This window comes from Anas acuta, chromosome 1, assembly GCF_963932015.1.
Source record: "Anas acuta chromosome 1, bAnaAcu1.1, whole genome shotgun sequence".
In the NCBI taxonomy this organism is placed as follows: domain Eukaryota; kingdom Metazoa; phylum Chordata; class Aves; order Anseriformes; family Anatidae; genus Anas; species Anas acuta.
The window spans coordinates 62,780,991-62,798,311 of record NC_088979.1 but is presented as its reverse complement, the minus strand read 5'-3'; the positions used below and the strand labels follow the sequence as shown (position 1 = coordinate 62,798,311).

Genomic DNA, 17,321 nt, shown 5'->3' with positions numbered 1-17,321 from the left:
GGATATCCTCTGATTCTGAGCTTAAATTACACTGGTGGGTTTATGAGAGTTAATTCAATGCTTTGTACTCTAATGTATGAAGCAAAATTAGCAACAATTTCAACTTTTATTTCAGAGAGTACCCAAGGCCTCAAGTATAGCAATGGGCATAATTGAAACAAACTATTTCATTGGTAAGTCTTGGAAGTGCTTCACTTATATTTCATTCTTATGTCCAAAAAAATAAAAAAGTATCACTGTTTATACTCAGAATATTCACCCATCTCCTCAGCATCTACACCTTGTCTGAGGAGGAAACAGCAAGTTCCCAGCCTGATCTTTTTATTGGTGTCCTATAGCTCGTTAGACAAATTAGCTCAGTCAGTTCAGATTCCAACAGATCTTACTACACATTTTAAGGACCTCAAACTTAGTGTCTTGTAAAGGAAGGGTGAAACAGGAGTTTGGACACCAAAATACGCGCACCAGAAATGTCCAACTTTCATGAGGCTTTTACAAAATTTTCTACTAGGAGAAACTGGAGAGTGGCCATCATATGTAGGTTCAAAGAGATTCAGTGCCCTGTAAATCAGCATAGAAAAAAATCAATGCAGTCAGTTGGTTAAAAAAAAAAAAAAAAAAAAAGGAAAAAGAAAAAAAAAGTGGAAAAAAAAAGCATTGAGCCTTGATGATGGATTCCCTGAGATCAGAGTATGTGATCATGGTAGAGAAACAAGCAGCTGTCCGCAACGATGCATCAAACTGTAAAGGACACACACCACTTGCAAGTCAAACAAGTCCTTCCTTGATTATTTTTTTCTTTTTTTAACTACAACAAAAAAACAACCCACCACCATCATGTTGTAAGCCAATATTTACAACTGCTCAAGTCTAGGCAAAACTTAGCCTGAGGAAAATGAAACTTTCCTTGAACTACCTCCACTTACAATCCATGCTCCTGCTGAATTATACTTATTTTTTTGAAGAGTTAATATGCAAATAGCACAAAAGCAAGCATGCAAAATAACTGTACACATTCAAGTTTTCCCTCATTTACATCTAAAATAAATAAATAAATAAATCTGAAGCAGACCAGGAATTTAGGCAAACCTTGCTTTCCTAGGCTGAAGACTGGAAAGTTGAAGTATTCAGAGCAGAACTCCAGGGTAATTTTGCATCTTCTGCTGCCAAAAGAGCTTAAAATACATTGGACATGAAAGGTTTTGCTCGTCATCTGGAATAAAAGAAATGGCCAACGCCAGGTTTGGTGTTTTGTTTTTTTATTATTAAAAGATTAAAGCATTACATTTCACCAGATACAAGAATTTTGTTTTTTCCTGACGTTACAAACATCTGAATTATCAAGAGAAAATGCTGAGCTATACAGTCTGACGTTAATTCATCAATTTAATGTATATTAGTACATGCTTAAAACATGGTCAAAATACAGAATCACAATCAGTACCATGATGCTTCAAAATCTGAGAAAAGACAAAGAATTGAGTGCAAGAAATTTCCCACAAATGACCACACACTCAATTACAACCTCAGAGCAGAATCATTCCAGAACAGCTGGTAGTTACTCATGCCTGGCTCATTCACATTTAATTTGGTAAGAACTTTCCTTTTAAGAATTTGATAAAAACATTTTAAAAAATAAGACATTTAACAAATGTGAAAAAACATGTTCATTCTTCATGGGAATATAAGGGTTGCTTGCCTCTCCAGTCCTTAATGGCCTGTATGTTTTACAAATCTTTACAAAACTAATTGTATCCATTTTGGTTTCAAAAACATAGTACATCCAAAAAAATAAAATGACTCTACTGATGGGTAATAAAAAGACATGAACATGTATTTCAAATGACTTTTGCCATTTGCAAATCATTTCAGTAAAACAGCTATAAGACAAGTTAAACATAGCACAATAAACCATGCATCTTCTGACTTGCCAGATCAGCTAAACTACTCGGTTAACATACAGCAACACTTTTTGAACACTTTTGTAAATTCCGCGTTTCTAGCAGAAGGGAAAAAAACACGTTAAATTTGTTCTTCGAGTGGTTCGAGGCTGTCCAAATGTTTTTTAGGTGTATCATCACTATGACGGCTTTGGCAATGGGTTAAATGTTTCTTAAAGCCTCGGGGAAAATTCGATTCAAAATTACACCGTGGACACTTCAACAAGCTTTGACCGTGAGCAGCAACGTGGTTTTTAAGAAGAGACTCCAAGAGAAAAGCCTTGCCACATATTTTGCATTTGTATGGGCTTTGAACATTATGCTTGTTGACTAAGTGGTGCAAGACAGCACCCTTTTTCATTGCACGGCAGCAACAAATTTTGCAGTAATACTTTCCCTTGCCGCGCTTCATGTATTTTGCTATTTCTTCCTCGGAAATGAAAGCCTCTTTCTCTTCGGTAAACTGCAGCACGCACTGCGGCTGGATGGGAGTAGATGCATCCATTTTGCTCTCCTTGCTGTAATCAGCTGATTCCATATCATACTGCTCTTGATCGCTGTTGGATTCTTGCTCCTTCAGCTCCATCGAGTCCAGCTCCGTTTTTCCACACTCGCTGCTGTTTAGCTCCGAATCCGAGTTCTCCTGGGTGTCCTTCCGGGGCTTCTTTTTCGGGCACGAGTATAACATGTCTTCTGGGGATTCTTTGGCTAATATGGATTGTTCGTCCTGTGAAAACAAGTCATCCAGTGGTTTCTGATCATCTAAACTTTGAGAAAGAAAGTCACTCTCACCAGACTCACTAGGTGTCTGGGACTCAGAGGAAAAACCTGCAACAGACTTATGAGACTCGGAAAACAGCATGTTTTTCTGGATTTCAGAAGGTACAGTGGTTTCAGTGTGTCTCTGGACATCAGAAGACAAAGAAGCAGCAGGTTTCTGCATCTCAGAAAATACAGCTTGTTTTTGAATATCAGGGGATTTGTGGGAGTCAGTAAAAATAGTTTGTTTGGGGGTTTCTGAAGAAACACAAAAAGACTGTTTCTGGGTCTCAGAGAAGAGGCTATGTTTGTGAATTTCAGGAGAAGTTGATTTCTGAGACTCTGGAAAACAAGCATGCTCCTGAATTTCAGGGGAAATGGGAGCAAGTTTCTGGGCTTCAGAAAATAGGGCATGCTTCTGGACCTCAGGAGAAACAAGAGCTGACTTCTGGGCTTCAGAACATGAGGCATGCTTATGGCCTTCAGCAGAAGCAACAGATGTAGACACCTGATTCTGAGGTTCAGAAAAGAAGGCGCGTTTCTGGACATCGGAAGCAACAGCAGGATTAGATTTACGAGACTCTGGGAACAGAGCTCTTTTCCGATGTTCAGAGAAATGGCCCCGTTTCTGAACCTCAGAGGAAGCGGCAGAGGTGGACTTCTGAGATTCAGAAAAAAACATAGATTTCCGTGACTCAGAGAGTTTCCAAGATTCAGGAGACACCGAAGCAGAAGGCTTACGAACCTCAGGGAAGAAAGAAGGCTTCCAAGAGTCAGATGAGACAGCATGACTAGACTTCCGAAGCTCAGGAGAAACGGAGGGAGAGTGCTTCCACGTGTCAGGGGACAGGACGGGTTTCCAGCCTTCAGGGTAAACAGATGAGATGGGTTTCCATGGCTCAGAAGAAACGAGAGTAGACTTCTGGGATTCAGAAAAGGACGTAGACTTCCACGAGTCAGAAACAAGCCTCCTAGGCTCCGGCGACGCAACGGGGCCAGACCTTCGGGACTCGGGGGCGGACCTCCGGGACTCTAAGGACATGGAGGGCTTTGAAGCCCAGGGAGAAACAGCAGAAGACCTCTGCATCTCATGGGGCGCAGACCTCCAGTGCTCGGGGGAAGCAGTGGGACCAGGTCTCCACAACTCCGGCGACACGGCAGGAGCAGGCCGCCGGCTTTCGGGAGAGGAAGCCGAAGCAGGCCTGCGCGTTTGGGCAGGGTGCCGCCGGGGCTCTGGGGACACAGCTGGGGGATACCTTCGTGGCTCGGGGGACACTGCTGGAGGAGGTTTCTTTGGCTCTGGTGACACGCCTGGGGAGTATCTGCGGGGCTCCGGGGACATGGCAGGGGAATGGCGGCGGGGCTCGGGTGACACGGCGGGGGAGTGGCGGCGAGGCTCGGGTGACACCGCTGGGGAGTGGCGGCGGGGCTCGGGTGACACAGCCGGGGCTGGTTTCTGAGGGTCTGGGGAAACAGCAGAAGCTGGCTTCTGGGGGTCTGGGGACACGCCAGAGACTGGCTTCTGGGGGTCTGGGGACACAGCAGGGGACGGCTTCTGGGAGTCAGGGGACACAGCTGAGTCTAACCTCTCTGGATCTGGAGATGCCGCCCGGGATGACCTTTCTGGATCTGGGGACGGGGCCTGGGCTGACTTCTCTGGGTCTGAGGAAGTACCCTGAGCTGACTTCTGGGACTCTGGAGACCCTGATGATTTCTGAAGCTTGGGGGAAACAACGGGTTCAGACCTGGGGAGCTCGGGAGAAAGGGCAGCTTTGCGGGACTCGGGGGAAAGGGTAGGTTTCTGTGGCTCCGAGGAGCCGCTCTTTTTGGAGGAATCTGAATCGCCTTCTACCTGTTCTTTCCTCTCCTCATTCCATTTCGCAGGTGCTGCGTGTTGTGCTGTGATGTGGTAGTACACATTGCAATACATCTTGCTGGTAAAAAAACACTTGTGGCAGTGAAACAGTTTTGCGCTTTTTTGATAAAATATAAGTTTACCCAAACCGGCAGCATCCATCTCATCGCAGTACTCCGGGTGGATGGTGCCCATGTGAATCTGTATGTTTTCATAGTCCGTTCCTCTGAAGCTGCAGTGGTCGCACTCTAGGCGCTCTGTGGTTTTGCGCAGTATCTGCAACATGTCCATTTTTCTACAGCCAGTCCCAGTGTTCACAGCACTTCCCCTTTTAAAGCGCAAGCTTCAGAGTTCCTGCAATAAAGGGAAAAAAATCTGTACAGTTAGCTCTCAGTGTTAATTTCAGCTATTAATCGTTCTTAAATACCTGACTGTGCTTCCCTCCCATTTTAGAAAGCGTTACTCTTGCAGGAGTACTAACTACTCCATAAGGAAATCCAAATATCGGCTTCTCCACCTTTTCCAAGTCATCATACATCAGCAGAAAACAAAGCCTGTGTTTAACAGCAGGCCTCCCTATCGATGTAAAAACTCCGCAAGTAAACCAGAAGAGCCCAGGTAAGGAAGAGCTAAGTTTAGATTCCACTTGATAAACGCGACTCGCTTTCTCAGTTGTTCTTTCTTCCCATATTGGAAGTGTTTTTGTTTACATCATGCGCGTAAACTGAAATCAGAAAGTACTTTGAAACAGTGCCACTGAAATAAAACCATTTCAAAACTGCATCTTCACCATAAAATTTCCAAACAACTCAGCTGGTTTTGATAAAGCTAGAAAAAAAAAAAACAATTTCGAGGAGAAAACGGTAGCATAAAGCATAGGCTCTTCTTTCCTGTCAAGCACTATTTTCATTTCACTAATTCCATGAAAAATAAAAGGTGCTGCTCATAAAAACTTTATCCATTATGAGAACAAATTTTCCCACCCCGTTTTTCCATCTTGCTGCCCTACCACCACCAAAAAAATGCTGTTTCTACAAAAAAAAAAGAAAAAAAGAAAAAAAAGCAGTGACTTTTCTCCCATTTGTGCAGTTGACAGCCCTCTGTATGCAAACCATGTTTGTTTGGGGATGGGATGGAAAATTCTCAAAATTACTGTTTTTATTAGACCTCAAAAAAAAAAATGCAGCATCTGAAATGCAAATTGTAATGATTTGGCTAGAGTCCATTACCTACAACAAAAAGTTACCCAGATTAGCCACAGCAATAGACAGAAGACAAAGACTAACCACGTTGTGTCATTGTCACCTAAAATACGAGAGTTCTCGCTATGCTAAAAAAGCATATTTGGACATTTCTCAATATTCATGCGAATTGAACTTTTTATTTGTTTGTTTGTTTTTCCTCATAATTTCAAATTAAACAGGTATTGCGTCCTAACATGCCAACCTAATTTGGGGTTTTGATAAGACACGCTGTTTCAAAACACGAGTTTTTGTGTCAATTTGACAACATTTTTCCTGCCTAAACACATATATTAGAATAATAAATCTAAAAACGTGCATCTAATGCAAGTTTTCTTAAGTTATTCCTAAAGTATTTTTAACCCTGGTTTCTTATGAAATGAGACACGCAAACACGCTGCCCTTCAGTGGATGCCAACCAAACTGGACAAAGCAATACAGTCTCAGGTTGAATTTCTACAGCTTTCGTGGAATTCAGTAAAGAGTAGAAAGGTAAATGTCTCCACTGAGGTGGTAAAGGATGAAGATTTCACTTACCAGTTACGGGCTTTGTTTAGCCTGTAATCACTACACGGATGGTCAGTATGCAAATAGCCAGCAAGCCTGCAGAACAAGCAGCGGCTGGCTCGGGTTATAATTAGGGGAAAAGGGAAGGAATTAAAAACACTGCAGAGGTGAGCTGGTTTGGAGCAGGGCCAGGACAAAAGCAGAGTAGTGGTACTGTTAAGGCAGGACACGGACACAGCAAAAATAGGAAAGGGGAACTGGCTGAGGAGAAGGGGGCACAAATCCACAAGAATAAAGGTTCTCCAGTTCAGTTGCTCAAGGAACGGCTTCTTAGCATGTGCTATATAGAAGCAGTTTGCATTAAATCACAGGAAGAGGCAGCTTTTTGAAGAAATAAGACTGTATTCCAATCAGGAATCGAGGTCCATGGGTAGAGCCTGGAGGAACCTTACTTTATGTATATGAGGGAAACGAACAGCATCTGACTGGGCGCCATCTACACACAATGAGAAGTCATCGTACTGCTCTAGTGCCTGAACTGGAAGGGCCCTTTGGGTACGAATTGCTCATTTCCAGCACTATCAGCAGCCATGCAGAAGGCTTTTAGCTGCAAAACCCACCAAAATGGAGTCCGTAAGACAGTCACTGTTGACCACAAGACACTTCACAACATTTTAGGACAAATTCTGTATCACAGTAAAAGACCAAACCAAAACAGGAAGCCGATAGTGCTCAACAGCCTATTTCTCTGCAATAGCAAACAACTTGCTGGAAAAAAACACAACAAGCCATGTCCTAACACTCCAAAAGTCCTAAAAGTCCTTAGGAATTAGTGTGTGTGTGTTGTTGGTTTTGTTTTGTTTTGTTTTGTTTTTCCGTTGGCAATGCAATAACAGGGGAGGTTTCAATTTGAAAGCCAAAATCAGTGATCATATGAGCTATAGAACAAGAATGTTTTAACCAGAGCTCAGCAGAACATAATTAGGACAGTACCAACATACTGCACTAATCACATCTTCAGAACTGGAAGAGAATTCAAAATTGGTGGTAATTCTGAATTCTGTTTTCTTTCCTCTAGAGAACAACAACAACAACAAGTCTCTCCAAACGGTGTTTATCACAGCATATAACAAAGTTTACCAAGTAATCTCTTCCACTCTTTTCATAGCATCACAGAAAGGTCTGGGTTGGAAGGGACTTTAAAGCACATTTAATTTCACCCCCCTGCCATGTGCAGGGACACCTCGCACCAGACCACGTTGCCCAAAGCCTCACCCAGCTTGGCCTTGAACACCTCGAGGGATGGGGCGGCCACAGCTTCTCTGAGCAGCCTGAAGTTGCTCCTCCAGATGTTCAAAGGTTGACAATCAAGCAATGTTGAAGAGTTTGGGGTACTTTCTCCTACATGGCCACCAGGCACCACGTTTGGCTTTGTAACCCAGCATTTAGGCTTGTCCTGCATCCTCATCCTGCCTTCACTTCACGACAAGGTGCTGATTAGAGAGGAAACCAGCGCTGAGATTCCGGAGCTTGTAATACCAGGTTTTAGCTAAAGGCAGCCAAGACTTCTCCAGACTTTCCCTGAGACATGAAGAGCCTCTGCTGGTTCCACCAGATATTTCTCCTCATTCCCTTCTTCCACTCATGTCTAGAGGCTACGTTTAAAGGTTCATACCACCAGCCACAGGCTCTCCCCTCTCTCCACAGAGAGGTCAAAGATCCTCCCAGTGGCACAAAAGGAATCTGCAGGAGACACCCAGCCTCAGCGAGCATCCCACCAGTGGGTGGCACAACACAATGGCTCCAGCAGCTAACAAAATGTCTTCGCTGCTCAACCTCCTTCCGGTTCCATAGCTACACATTCACTAATCATCTCAGATTATTGTTATTTTAACAAACATCTTACCCTTGGTATCGCAACATTTAATCTATCCTTGCATCTCTCCCGTACAGAGGATTAAGCTGTGATTGTCATGAGGCAGTGCCAGAGGGAAGCAATGAAGGGCTCGAAGCTACAGATCTATGCTGCCTGCAAGTACAGAAAATTACAGGTTGTTTTTAGCGTGACGCACAGGATTTCAGAACGCTGCAACAAGTAGTCTGCCTGCCGCATCGTTCTTCAAGATCAGACCATCCTGGTTGTCACTGACAGAAGGAGCTGTGCCTCTTTTCGACTTGATAAAGAATCAACCCTGGTGAGCCACAAGCAGGGAATGAGGATGTGCAACACACGTTGGTGATGCCAGTGCCCACGTTGGTTTCTCCACACCCAGTGGGACTTAAGAATGGCATTGCCATCCACGTAACCTCAGAACAACAGGCAACGAACGCACTAGCAAGAAGTGGAGGTTTCCAGCAACCTCCTCCTGATGTGCACAATGCCATTCTAGTGGTTATTGGGTTCATGAAACAAAGGATGAAGTCAGCCCCTACTCCTAGGAATGCTCCTCCTGTGATGACCCTCCTCACTTCACAGAGGGCCACCTTCACAATTCAACCCTGATGAGCACTGTCACTGCAAAGCGAAGACGGACATCTGTTTCCATCAGCAAACCTTGGAAGCTTTTCCACAGGCAAACAGCTCAGCCACATCTTCTGTCGGTGAAGACCGTAAAGCTTGTTCCCAGCACATCTGGACACTGCTGCATCGCTGTCGCCACGAACAGGAGCAGATCCGGGCTGCTGCTGTGCTTAAGCAAAAGGGAAAGTGCCACGCTGCTGCAGTGCCGAGAAGTAGCCAGCAGCCTGGTGGCAACGTGATGCTTCTCCTCAAGCTCCATCCCTCCGCTGTGGCTGCCAGAACACGAGTCTGGCTCTCAAAGGGAGCCGCACATAACCATCCCTGTGGTGTGTCAGAGCAGGAGGTGAGCAGGTCAGCAGGAGGTGAGGGGGTCAGCCCCAGCGCCCTGGCAGCAAGCGAGGCAGCACCACGCTCTCGCTACCCCACAGGGTCCACAAGAACCTGCGTGCTCCCAACCCACCTGCCAGCCACCACACAACCCATACATGCCATGCTCCACCAGCAACCATCGCTGGACTTGGTCGAACACCACCGGGCGTGAAAAATAAGTGCACAGACCCCTGACCGAGGTGGGACGCTGCTGTGCGAGGCGGTGCCGTTGGCTTCCCGTCACGGAGCGCTTCGGAGGGCCAGGGAGAGCCGAGGCACGTGCGGATGGCTCCTGGGAGGCGACGGCGGCGGCTCCCCCGCTGCCCTGCAGCCTTTCGACCTGTGTGCTGGGAGGACAACGAGCCGGGGGCGCGACACCGGGCACCCCGAGCACCCCCCGCGGGCTCTCCACAGCACACGGCCAGCCCCCAGCAGCCGGCCCCGCAGCCCCCTGCCTCCCGCACGGAGCCCGCCGCCGGACACAGCCCGGCCACGGCCTGCGAGCCCCCGCCGTGCCCCGGCCCCGCCGCCCGCCGCTTCTCGCCTCAGGGCGGCCGCCCCCCCCCTAACGGCCAACGGCCATTTTCCCGCCCCCCCCCAACGGCCGTTACCCGCCCCCCCCCCCCCCGCTCACCGCTGAGGCGCCGCCGGGCCGCCGGGCCGGGAGGGGCGGGGCTTAGGGGGGCGCCGGGCGGGGGGAGGAGGAGGAGCGGGGCCGCCAGCCAATGGGAAGGCGCCGACGGAGGCGAGGCCCCGCCCTCTCGCCGCCGCTCCCCGCCCCCTGCTCCCCCGGCCCGGCTGGGTCACGTGGCGCCGCCCCTGAGGGGCGGGGGAGGCGGCTCGCGCGGCGGCCGTTGGGGCGGTTGGGCGGCCGTTAAGGGGGGGGGCGGGAGTGGCAGCGCCCTCATGGCTGCCTGGGGCTGGGGTCTGCCCGCACGCAGCCTGGCAGCGTGGTTTGCTGTCCTTTTTTACCTCTTTTCCCAGCATTAAATCGCCTGCGTGAGTGTCATTTACAACGCTGGCATCCCTCACGGGGTGCTGTGCTCCAGCATCTGCCCGCAGCTCCCCTTCTAATACCCTGTTATACACCCCAATGGTACCGAATTCGGAATCTCTTCCTAGGTTCTGAAGGAATTTCTCGTCAGTCCCCATCAGACATTTTCAGCAACACCTGACACGGCTGTGTTTCATTCACAGGAATTAAAGCCGGGAATCCTTTGTCAACACGATGCAGCGCACTTGTACAACACAACACAATGCACCTTCACAACACAATACCGTACAACACAACACAATACAATGCATCACTTTTTTAAACCATCATGTAAATGCCATTCACCACCAGAGCTGCGCCATGCAGAACCCTGCTGGCTGGATTCACTGCACTCGTTCAACCTTTCTATTTTTGTTGGCCCCAATATCACACCAGGAAGGGTCCTTCCATATCAAACTTCCATTTATCATAGGATTACTTAAATCAGCACGGGATGAAGCTCGCTGTTTGGCCAAGATGAGACGATTTTCCCCTTTACATTATTTGTATGGTCATGTTTAGTTCTGCCTGTTCCAAGACCTTTGCGTTATTTATTTTGGCTGACATTTTAATATCAATATTTAGTCCAGGCAGCCACAAATAAAACTCTCATTGGATGATCCTACAGTGCTCCAGTGCCTCCCAGCAGCATGTTTAGTACATTGCTGCTGTTGTTACACTTATATATTCTTAAAAATTGCACTTCTCCAGCCTACACAAGTGCCCATACCACAGGTACAGATACCAGGTTGGGTGAGAAGTCCTGTCCAGAAAATCAAACTTATCTCCCGTTCTCAATAGGATTCTGTAAGGCCATATCCATTCTTGTGCCTTTGGTGTTTTTTATCTCCTGACTATTGGACGTTTGTTTAACGCTTCTGAATAAATAGTTGGTCTTTTGCTAAATATTTTTGGGTACTGTGTCTTAGATGCAGATTTCGTCAGCAAAGCTCAGCTCTCCAGGATTAAAGGATTCCAGGATTCAGTCCTTCAGAAAGTTTACAAAACCTAGGGCAGGATAGTGCTGCCTTTCATTGATTCATGCAACACTCTTGCATACTACAAAAACATTAACATTTCAAAAGAGTCTCCGCAGAACAGTAGTTGTTACTGTCACTACCATTTTCCCTTTAATAATTTTGTGATGACTCCTTTCCTCCCTTGTTCTTAGGTTCTCTTTCTGCAGAAACCTGTCCTAAGAAAAGTGCAACAGGGGCAAACAGTGAATGGTCATAGGAAAGTAATTTAACAGAGTAAGAGTATGGTGATCCAAAATGCTCCCCTGCCCTCCGTTAATTTGTGGCACAGAGTCAAAAATACTGTCTTTGGAAGAAATTTCAATGGTGTTTTCCAGTTCTTACAATAAATCCAGTTAAGCTGAGCAGATTTTGCCATGGCTCACATACGTGCAGTTGTAATATTTGGATGATGCTAACATCTGTGCATGGGCTTCCACATGAGTAACATATATGGATAATTTAAGCAGCATTCAATATATCAACTATTTCTATAATAACAATATATCAACTATATTTACTTACATAAAATGACACAAATTTATTTCTGATACAAAGATTCAACAACAACAAAGAAATATAAGATATAAAAACTAATAGAAAATCATTTTACAAAATCATCAGTAGCAGAAAGCCTGCCAGAGAGTATGGCCAATAAATCCCTTAGAAGGAAGCAGAGATAGTAAGGCCTGGGATTTCTTTTATTTTATTTTTATATTATTATTATTAATAATAATTTTATCTGTATTCTTACTAGGAGCTTAAGGAAGCCTATATAAAGGACCTCTTTTGAAAGACTGAAATGGCTGAAACATAAACTGATCTTTCACTTAAAACTGAATCTGGAATCAAGAAAATGCCAGGGTGATAGTCTGACACCAATTCTTAAAAATAGTTTCCCTGGGGTCAGAGTTTTTAGACCAGTAGATTGATGTGGACATCTACCCGGACAATTTATGTTAAAAACAAACAAACAGAACCCAAACCCCTCTGTAACAGAATAAAAATACTGACATATGTGTGATGTCAGGAGGGGTGCAACGTGCCTTTTGGAAGAAGAAGATCTGTAGACATCTTCTAGGGATACAGAAAGCAAGTGGACAAGAGGGATTCAGTTCGTCCTCTTAGATTTACAGCTGAGAGTCAACGAGGTGTCTCACCAAAAGGCTTGTGAAGAAGCTAAATCAGGGTGAGATAAAGCAGAAGGGCTTGCAAAGGTAACAAAATTGGGTTAAAGAGGAGTATCTCGTGTATCTTGGTAAGACCATGCGAGTAACATTGCATGCAACTCCAGCTTCCCATCTGATTTAATGGAAGTCTGGCAAGAAGGGGTAAAGAGAAAGGCAACAAGGATGATCAGAGGTGCAGAGCAGTGCCCATCCAATAATTTGGAAATCATTCAGAGGGCTTGAGTTCCTCTGCTGGGAAAGGAGTTGACTCCAACACAGAGCAACTGGTGTGGGAGGTCATGGTAACTATGTCCACTGAATGAACAAGGGGGAATGCAACAAAACTGGCAGCAGGCAAGTTTTGTATAAAGGGTTGCTCTTTATGCACTGTGTTACAACACCACTCTGTTTTGAAGACCTTTGGTTTTCTCCTCAGCTCTGTGCCTGCTGGGCTAAAACCACCAAACCCAGGTGCTGGCTGGCCACTGCTCCTCGTGTTCAGATGGTGGCTTTCTGTTGTAGGAAGAGACCGGTGGGCTAATGAATGCCTGGTGGAGCTGAGATCTGCACAGTGCCTTGGAAATGAGCGCTGTGGAACTCATCGTTTCATATTAATCTCTTAAAAGCATATTTAAATAATGTTTTCTAATGGTAAAACCCAGAGAAGTCGTTTGTCACATGGAGCTTCTTAGTGTGCCTTCAGTCAAGAAAATATGTGAATATACTTTCAGCCATCCCCATGAATATTTGGCTCAGGCTAACTTTCCACAATTACCAAACATAATTTGAATAATTGTGTTTTTTCCACACTTTTGACTACCTTACAGAAAGCACACCAGGACTAGAAGCTCTGCAGGGAAGCGGTGCCATGGTCGGGAGCTCAGTCATCCTCCAGCATCAAGGCTTCACACCCAGGCAGTAAATGCCTGTTTTTGGCAGTAAACCACCCAGTCATAAACCGCCAGTGCCAAGGTGAGGAGGCAGAATAAGTCAGGATGCAGGTGAGCACTTGAGCATTTGCTGATGCTGATGCCAACTCATGAAAAAAAAAAAAGTTTATTGCACTGTTACACTTCTGGAAATGAACGTCTCTGTTGGTGCTAAAACTGCTCAGCACCCTGGGAAGCTGTCAAACAGCTCTGGCTTTATAGTAATGGCAAAAGATGTTGTGAAAAGTGACATAATTTTAATCCTGTAATTTAAATTGAACGCTCTCTCTTGCCTGCTGAGCAGGATTCTGACGGTAAATGTTTCTCCAGAGAAAGCACAAATTTACATTTCTTTTACAAGTGTGAAGTTCGATGATGCTTCCATTCTGCTGGTGCTTGAAAGTGCTTTGTGGTTTTGTTTGAACAACAGTACCTCATAGAACAATGCACATACAAAAAAAAACTCAATAGCACCAAGTGAAACATCCATAATCAAAAATTGAAATAGCTGAGAGTTTGGTGACAGCAGTAATTTGCTTTCTTTTCTGGGTCTTCTGGCACAAGGATATTTTCAAAAGCAACTCAGACAGAAGAGTTTAATTCCTGTCCTTAAAAGGAACTGAATCAATCTGAGAAGGAATTTATCCACCTTAAAATATCACTCCACATTTAAACATGCTTGATACAGAAGTTGTCAACATTTGCCACGTGAGGATCCCAGGCTTACAGCTCATGGAAACCAGAAGTCCCTCCAAACAGCTTTTGCTTTCACTTTTAAACAGAAACTGCTTATAAGCCTCAGCAACACTGAAACCTTAGCTAAACCCTCTAGTGTTTTCAGAAAAGCTGGCATCTGTCTCTCTGATCAGCTGTAACGTCAGGTGGCATTTCGCAGAGATCTGTCACACCTTGCAGGTCACCTTTATAGAAGCAGTATTTATTTTTTTTTCAGCAGTTGTGGCTAAGTATCTGTACCTGGTGTTTCTCTAGAGGAGGGGAAACCAACACCACAGCCTTGTAGACCATGGAGGGGTTCCTACATGTTGGCTGGTGTTGTGATGCCTCAGATTCATTTCCTTTAGAATACAGGACATGGACGTAGGAGCGGCCACTTGTCGTCAGATCTTGTTTAGTCTTCCCTCCTTCTTTATCTGCTCTGCTACCTTCTTCCAGCTTGAAAGCTTCTTTCTTGAACTCCAATAAGCAGCTTTTTGGGTGGCCCAGGGGAGGTCTCAGGAAAAAATGCTGTGAAGCTGTTGGTTTACTGAACCACATCCTACTGTGGAAGAGCACTCTTGCTGGTACTTGCATTTTGCACTATCACATTTTATACAGTTTTTATTTCTAAAACAAAACAAAACAAAACAAAACAAAAAAAAACATCAAGCTGACTCCTGCCTCATTCATGAAAATATGGTGTTCAGTCAACACAAAGCCAGCTAATAGCCTGGTTCCGTGTGGTTCTCATTTCATCTCAAGGTTTTATCTTTCTCTGGTTTGCCAGTTCTTTCACCTACTTGACAGTTCTCCTATCAATTTCCAGCTACTGTAGTTCATCTAATAATTTCCATTTAGCATGGAGCAAGTAATTAAATTCCAAATAAACCATGTGGACCCCATTTATTACATTTGTTTTTGGCCAAACTGTTTCTCATTATGTTCTTTATTCTTGCTTCTGATTTCTGCAGGTGATCTGGAGTACTTGGAAGACTTCCCTGCAACCTGATCAAGAGAAGGTTTTGCCAAAAGAGACGAAGAAACTCCATAAAGATTTTTTTTTGCAATTATAGAGCAAGTATAGCACTAGCAAATACAGAATAAATAATGTGTTAGAGGTCACAGCCCTAGCGAGTAAGTCCTCATTTGTATTCTATGGTTGCACTTCTTTTTCCTAACTTGTTAAGAATTTTTTTCTCTACATCTGTGGACTTCATTTGTTTTAAGAAATCATGTTAAATCCTCATGAGTATCCCCGCTTTCAGTTAACATTATTGCACATATTTTGCATATACTTTGCAATTCCAGATTATATTTTTGCATAATCAAAAATGTAAAAAGTTTTCATATCCACCTGTGAATTTTCTCTCTTGATGAAAACATTAGCAATTTGAAGGCATGGAGTATAACCATGCAAGACAGCTATTTTATTTCATTCTTTTAGGCCTCTAAATTACTTTCTCTTAGACCTCCGGATTTCTGGAATTGCCTTTTTGTTCTCATTACATGGCAACAGCTGTAATGAACAGAGCAGTAAAGCTGTTGCCTAACACTGTAGCTATAGAGAAATCGTAAGTGATAGAATGTGTGTCTTAAATATCCATTAAATATGTTTGTGCCCTACATAATGCATTTCAAAGTACATTTTTCTTAGGTATTCAATCTTTAAATAAATAACTTAAAAGTTTTCAATACAGATTCATCTTTACTTCTTGTATTGTAGGGTAGCGTTGTAAATTAAGGAAACATCTGTGAAACTGCTTTCAGTTTCATAAGGCATTTACCACGTCCAGTAGAACACTAAAAGGATAATGAAGATATATTTACGGCGCTGTGAATGAACTAATATGGGGCAGCATCTGAAAATCTTGATCCTGCAGAGGCTCCAGAGCCTGAACTGGGATTGAGGATCGACCAGGTACAGTGTGTCTGCAACCCATGGACATGCAGCTCCCAGCACATCCTTGCTTTTTCTCTTCTGTTCTCCTCCATGAATGAGAAGTCCTTTGAACAGCAAGTCCCTCCTTTCCCTTCCCACCACTGAAAAATGACTGTGGGGCTTGCCAACCCTCTTTCCTACCTGAAGGCTGTGTAGGTGTATGTACAAAATCAGTGGATATGAAAGCTGGGACCCAGCAGGACCAGTCACAGAATCCCGGAATCATCTAGGTTGGAAGAGACCACCAAGATCCCAGAGTCCAACCTCTGACCTAACGCTAACAGTCCCCACTAAACCATATCCCTAAGCTCTACATCTAAACGTCTTTTAAAGACTTACAGGGATGGTGACTCCACCACCTCCCTGGGCAGCCTGTTCCAGTGCCTAACAACCCTTTCAGTAAAGAAGTTCTTCCCAACATCCAACCTAAACCTCCCCTGGCGCAACTTAAGCCCATTTCCCCTCATCCTGTCACCAGGCACGTGGGAGAACAGGCCAACCCCCACCTCACTACAGCCTCCTTTAAGGTATCTGTAAAGAGCAATAAGGTCGCCCCTGAGCCTCCTCTTCTGCGGGCTGAACAACCCCAGCTCCCTCAGCCGCTCCTCGTAAGACTTTTTCTCCAGACCCCTCACCAGTCATGGGGCTGCTCCCCATCCAGCTTCTGTGTCCACACTTCATACAAGTTTTCAGTCACAACCATCCCCAGCCTCTCCACAATTCCCTGTACAGCCAGCATCTAGCTCGCCATCAGCTCGTGTTTCCTCTTTCTCATCAACATACACGGAAATGGCCCAGTCTATTTTCTCCTCTGCAGTCCCTCTCCCAATCTCTGTCCTCCTAACTCTGATGTATTCGCATATTCCTAACCCAGCCTTGTTGCATTCATGATCATGTTTATAAATAATCAGGTTATGTAAAGATCATTTTCTATTTGTTCTTCTCTGTCTTCTTTTCTTTGCAGCAAAGCCAATGAATGAGGAATGTCTTTGGCAACAGCACGCTGGAGTACGCAGTTAATTCATGTCAGAGGCATTATGATTTCCTAGTGCAAATGCCCTAGAGCCTGGTTGTTCACATATTTCTAGATACTGATGGTTTTCGACAGCTGTCAAAGACACGCAAAAAACTGCAGCGGGTAATGCTGTAAGTACTGCTCAGATTTTGGGGCTCATTCTCCAGCTCACTGTTAAGAAACAATGTGAGGTGGAATTTCAAATTGGGTATGTTTAGTAGAACTGTCTCTTTTGCTGTAGTAAACAGAGATAGAAAGCGATACAAAACAGAGGCCTGGATGCAGATCAGCAGCAACAGACCAGGTGCCTC

At 44.8% G+C, this 17,321-nt stretch overlaps 1 protein-coding gene across 8 annotated transcripts; it reads right to left on the bottom strand.

Moving 5' to 3' along the window:
* Window positions 1-1,242: 1,242 nt before the first annotated feature.
* On the bottom strand, window positions 1,243-9,963 carry CHAMP1 (chromosome alignment maintaining phosphoprotein 1). 8 transcript variants are annotated; one of them, XM_068679270.1, is made up of 3 exons: window positions 9,827-9,963; window positions 3,445-4,908; window positions 1,243-2,667 (listed from the first exon to the last, which is right to left on the bottom strand). In XM_068679270.1, the coding sequence occupies exons 2-3, from the start codon at window positions 4,843-4,845 to the stop codon at window positions 2,023-2,025; spliced, it is 2,046 nt and encodes a 681-aa protein (XP_068535371.1). In that variant the 5' UTR covers window positions 4,846-4,908; window positions 9,827-9,963; the 3' UTR covers window positions 1,243-2,022. The 8 variants fall into 8 exon arrangements, with proteins under 8 accessions (XP_068535371.1, XP_068535340.1, XP_068535339.1 ...); XM_068679239.1 differs by adding an exon at window positions 8,857-8,987 and having other exon boundaries at window positions 1,243-4,908; window positions 9,827-9,867; XM_068679238.1 differs by lacking the exon at window positions 9,827-9,963 and adding exons at window positions 8,857-9,144; window positions 9,284-9,796 and having other exon boundaries at window positions 1,243-4,908.
* Window positions 9,964-17,321: the final 7,358 nt, after the last annotated feature.

Coding starts and splice junctions, on each gene's coding strand:
- CHAMP1 (XM_068679236.1), bottom strand. CDS start 4,845: ATGGACATGTTGCAGATACTGCGCAAAACCACAGAGCGCCTAGAGTGC.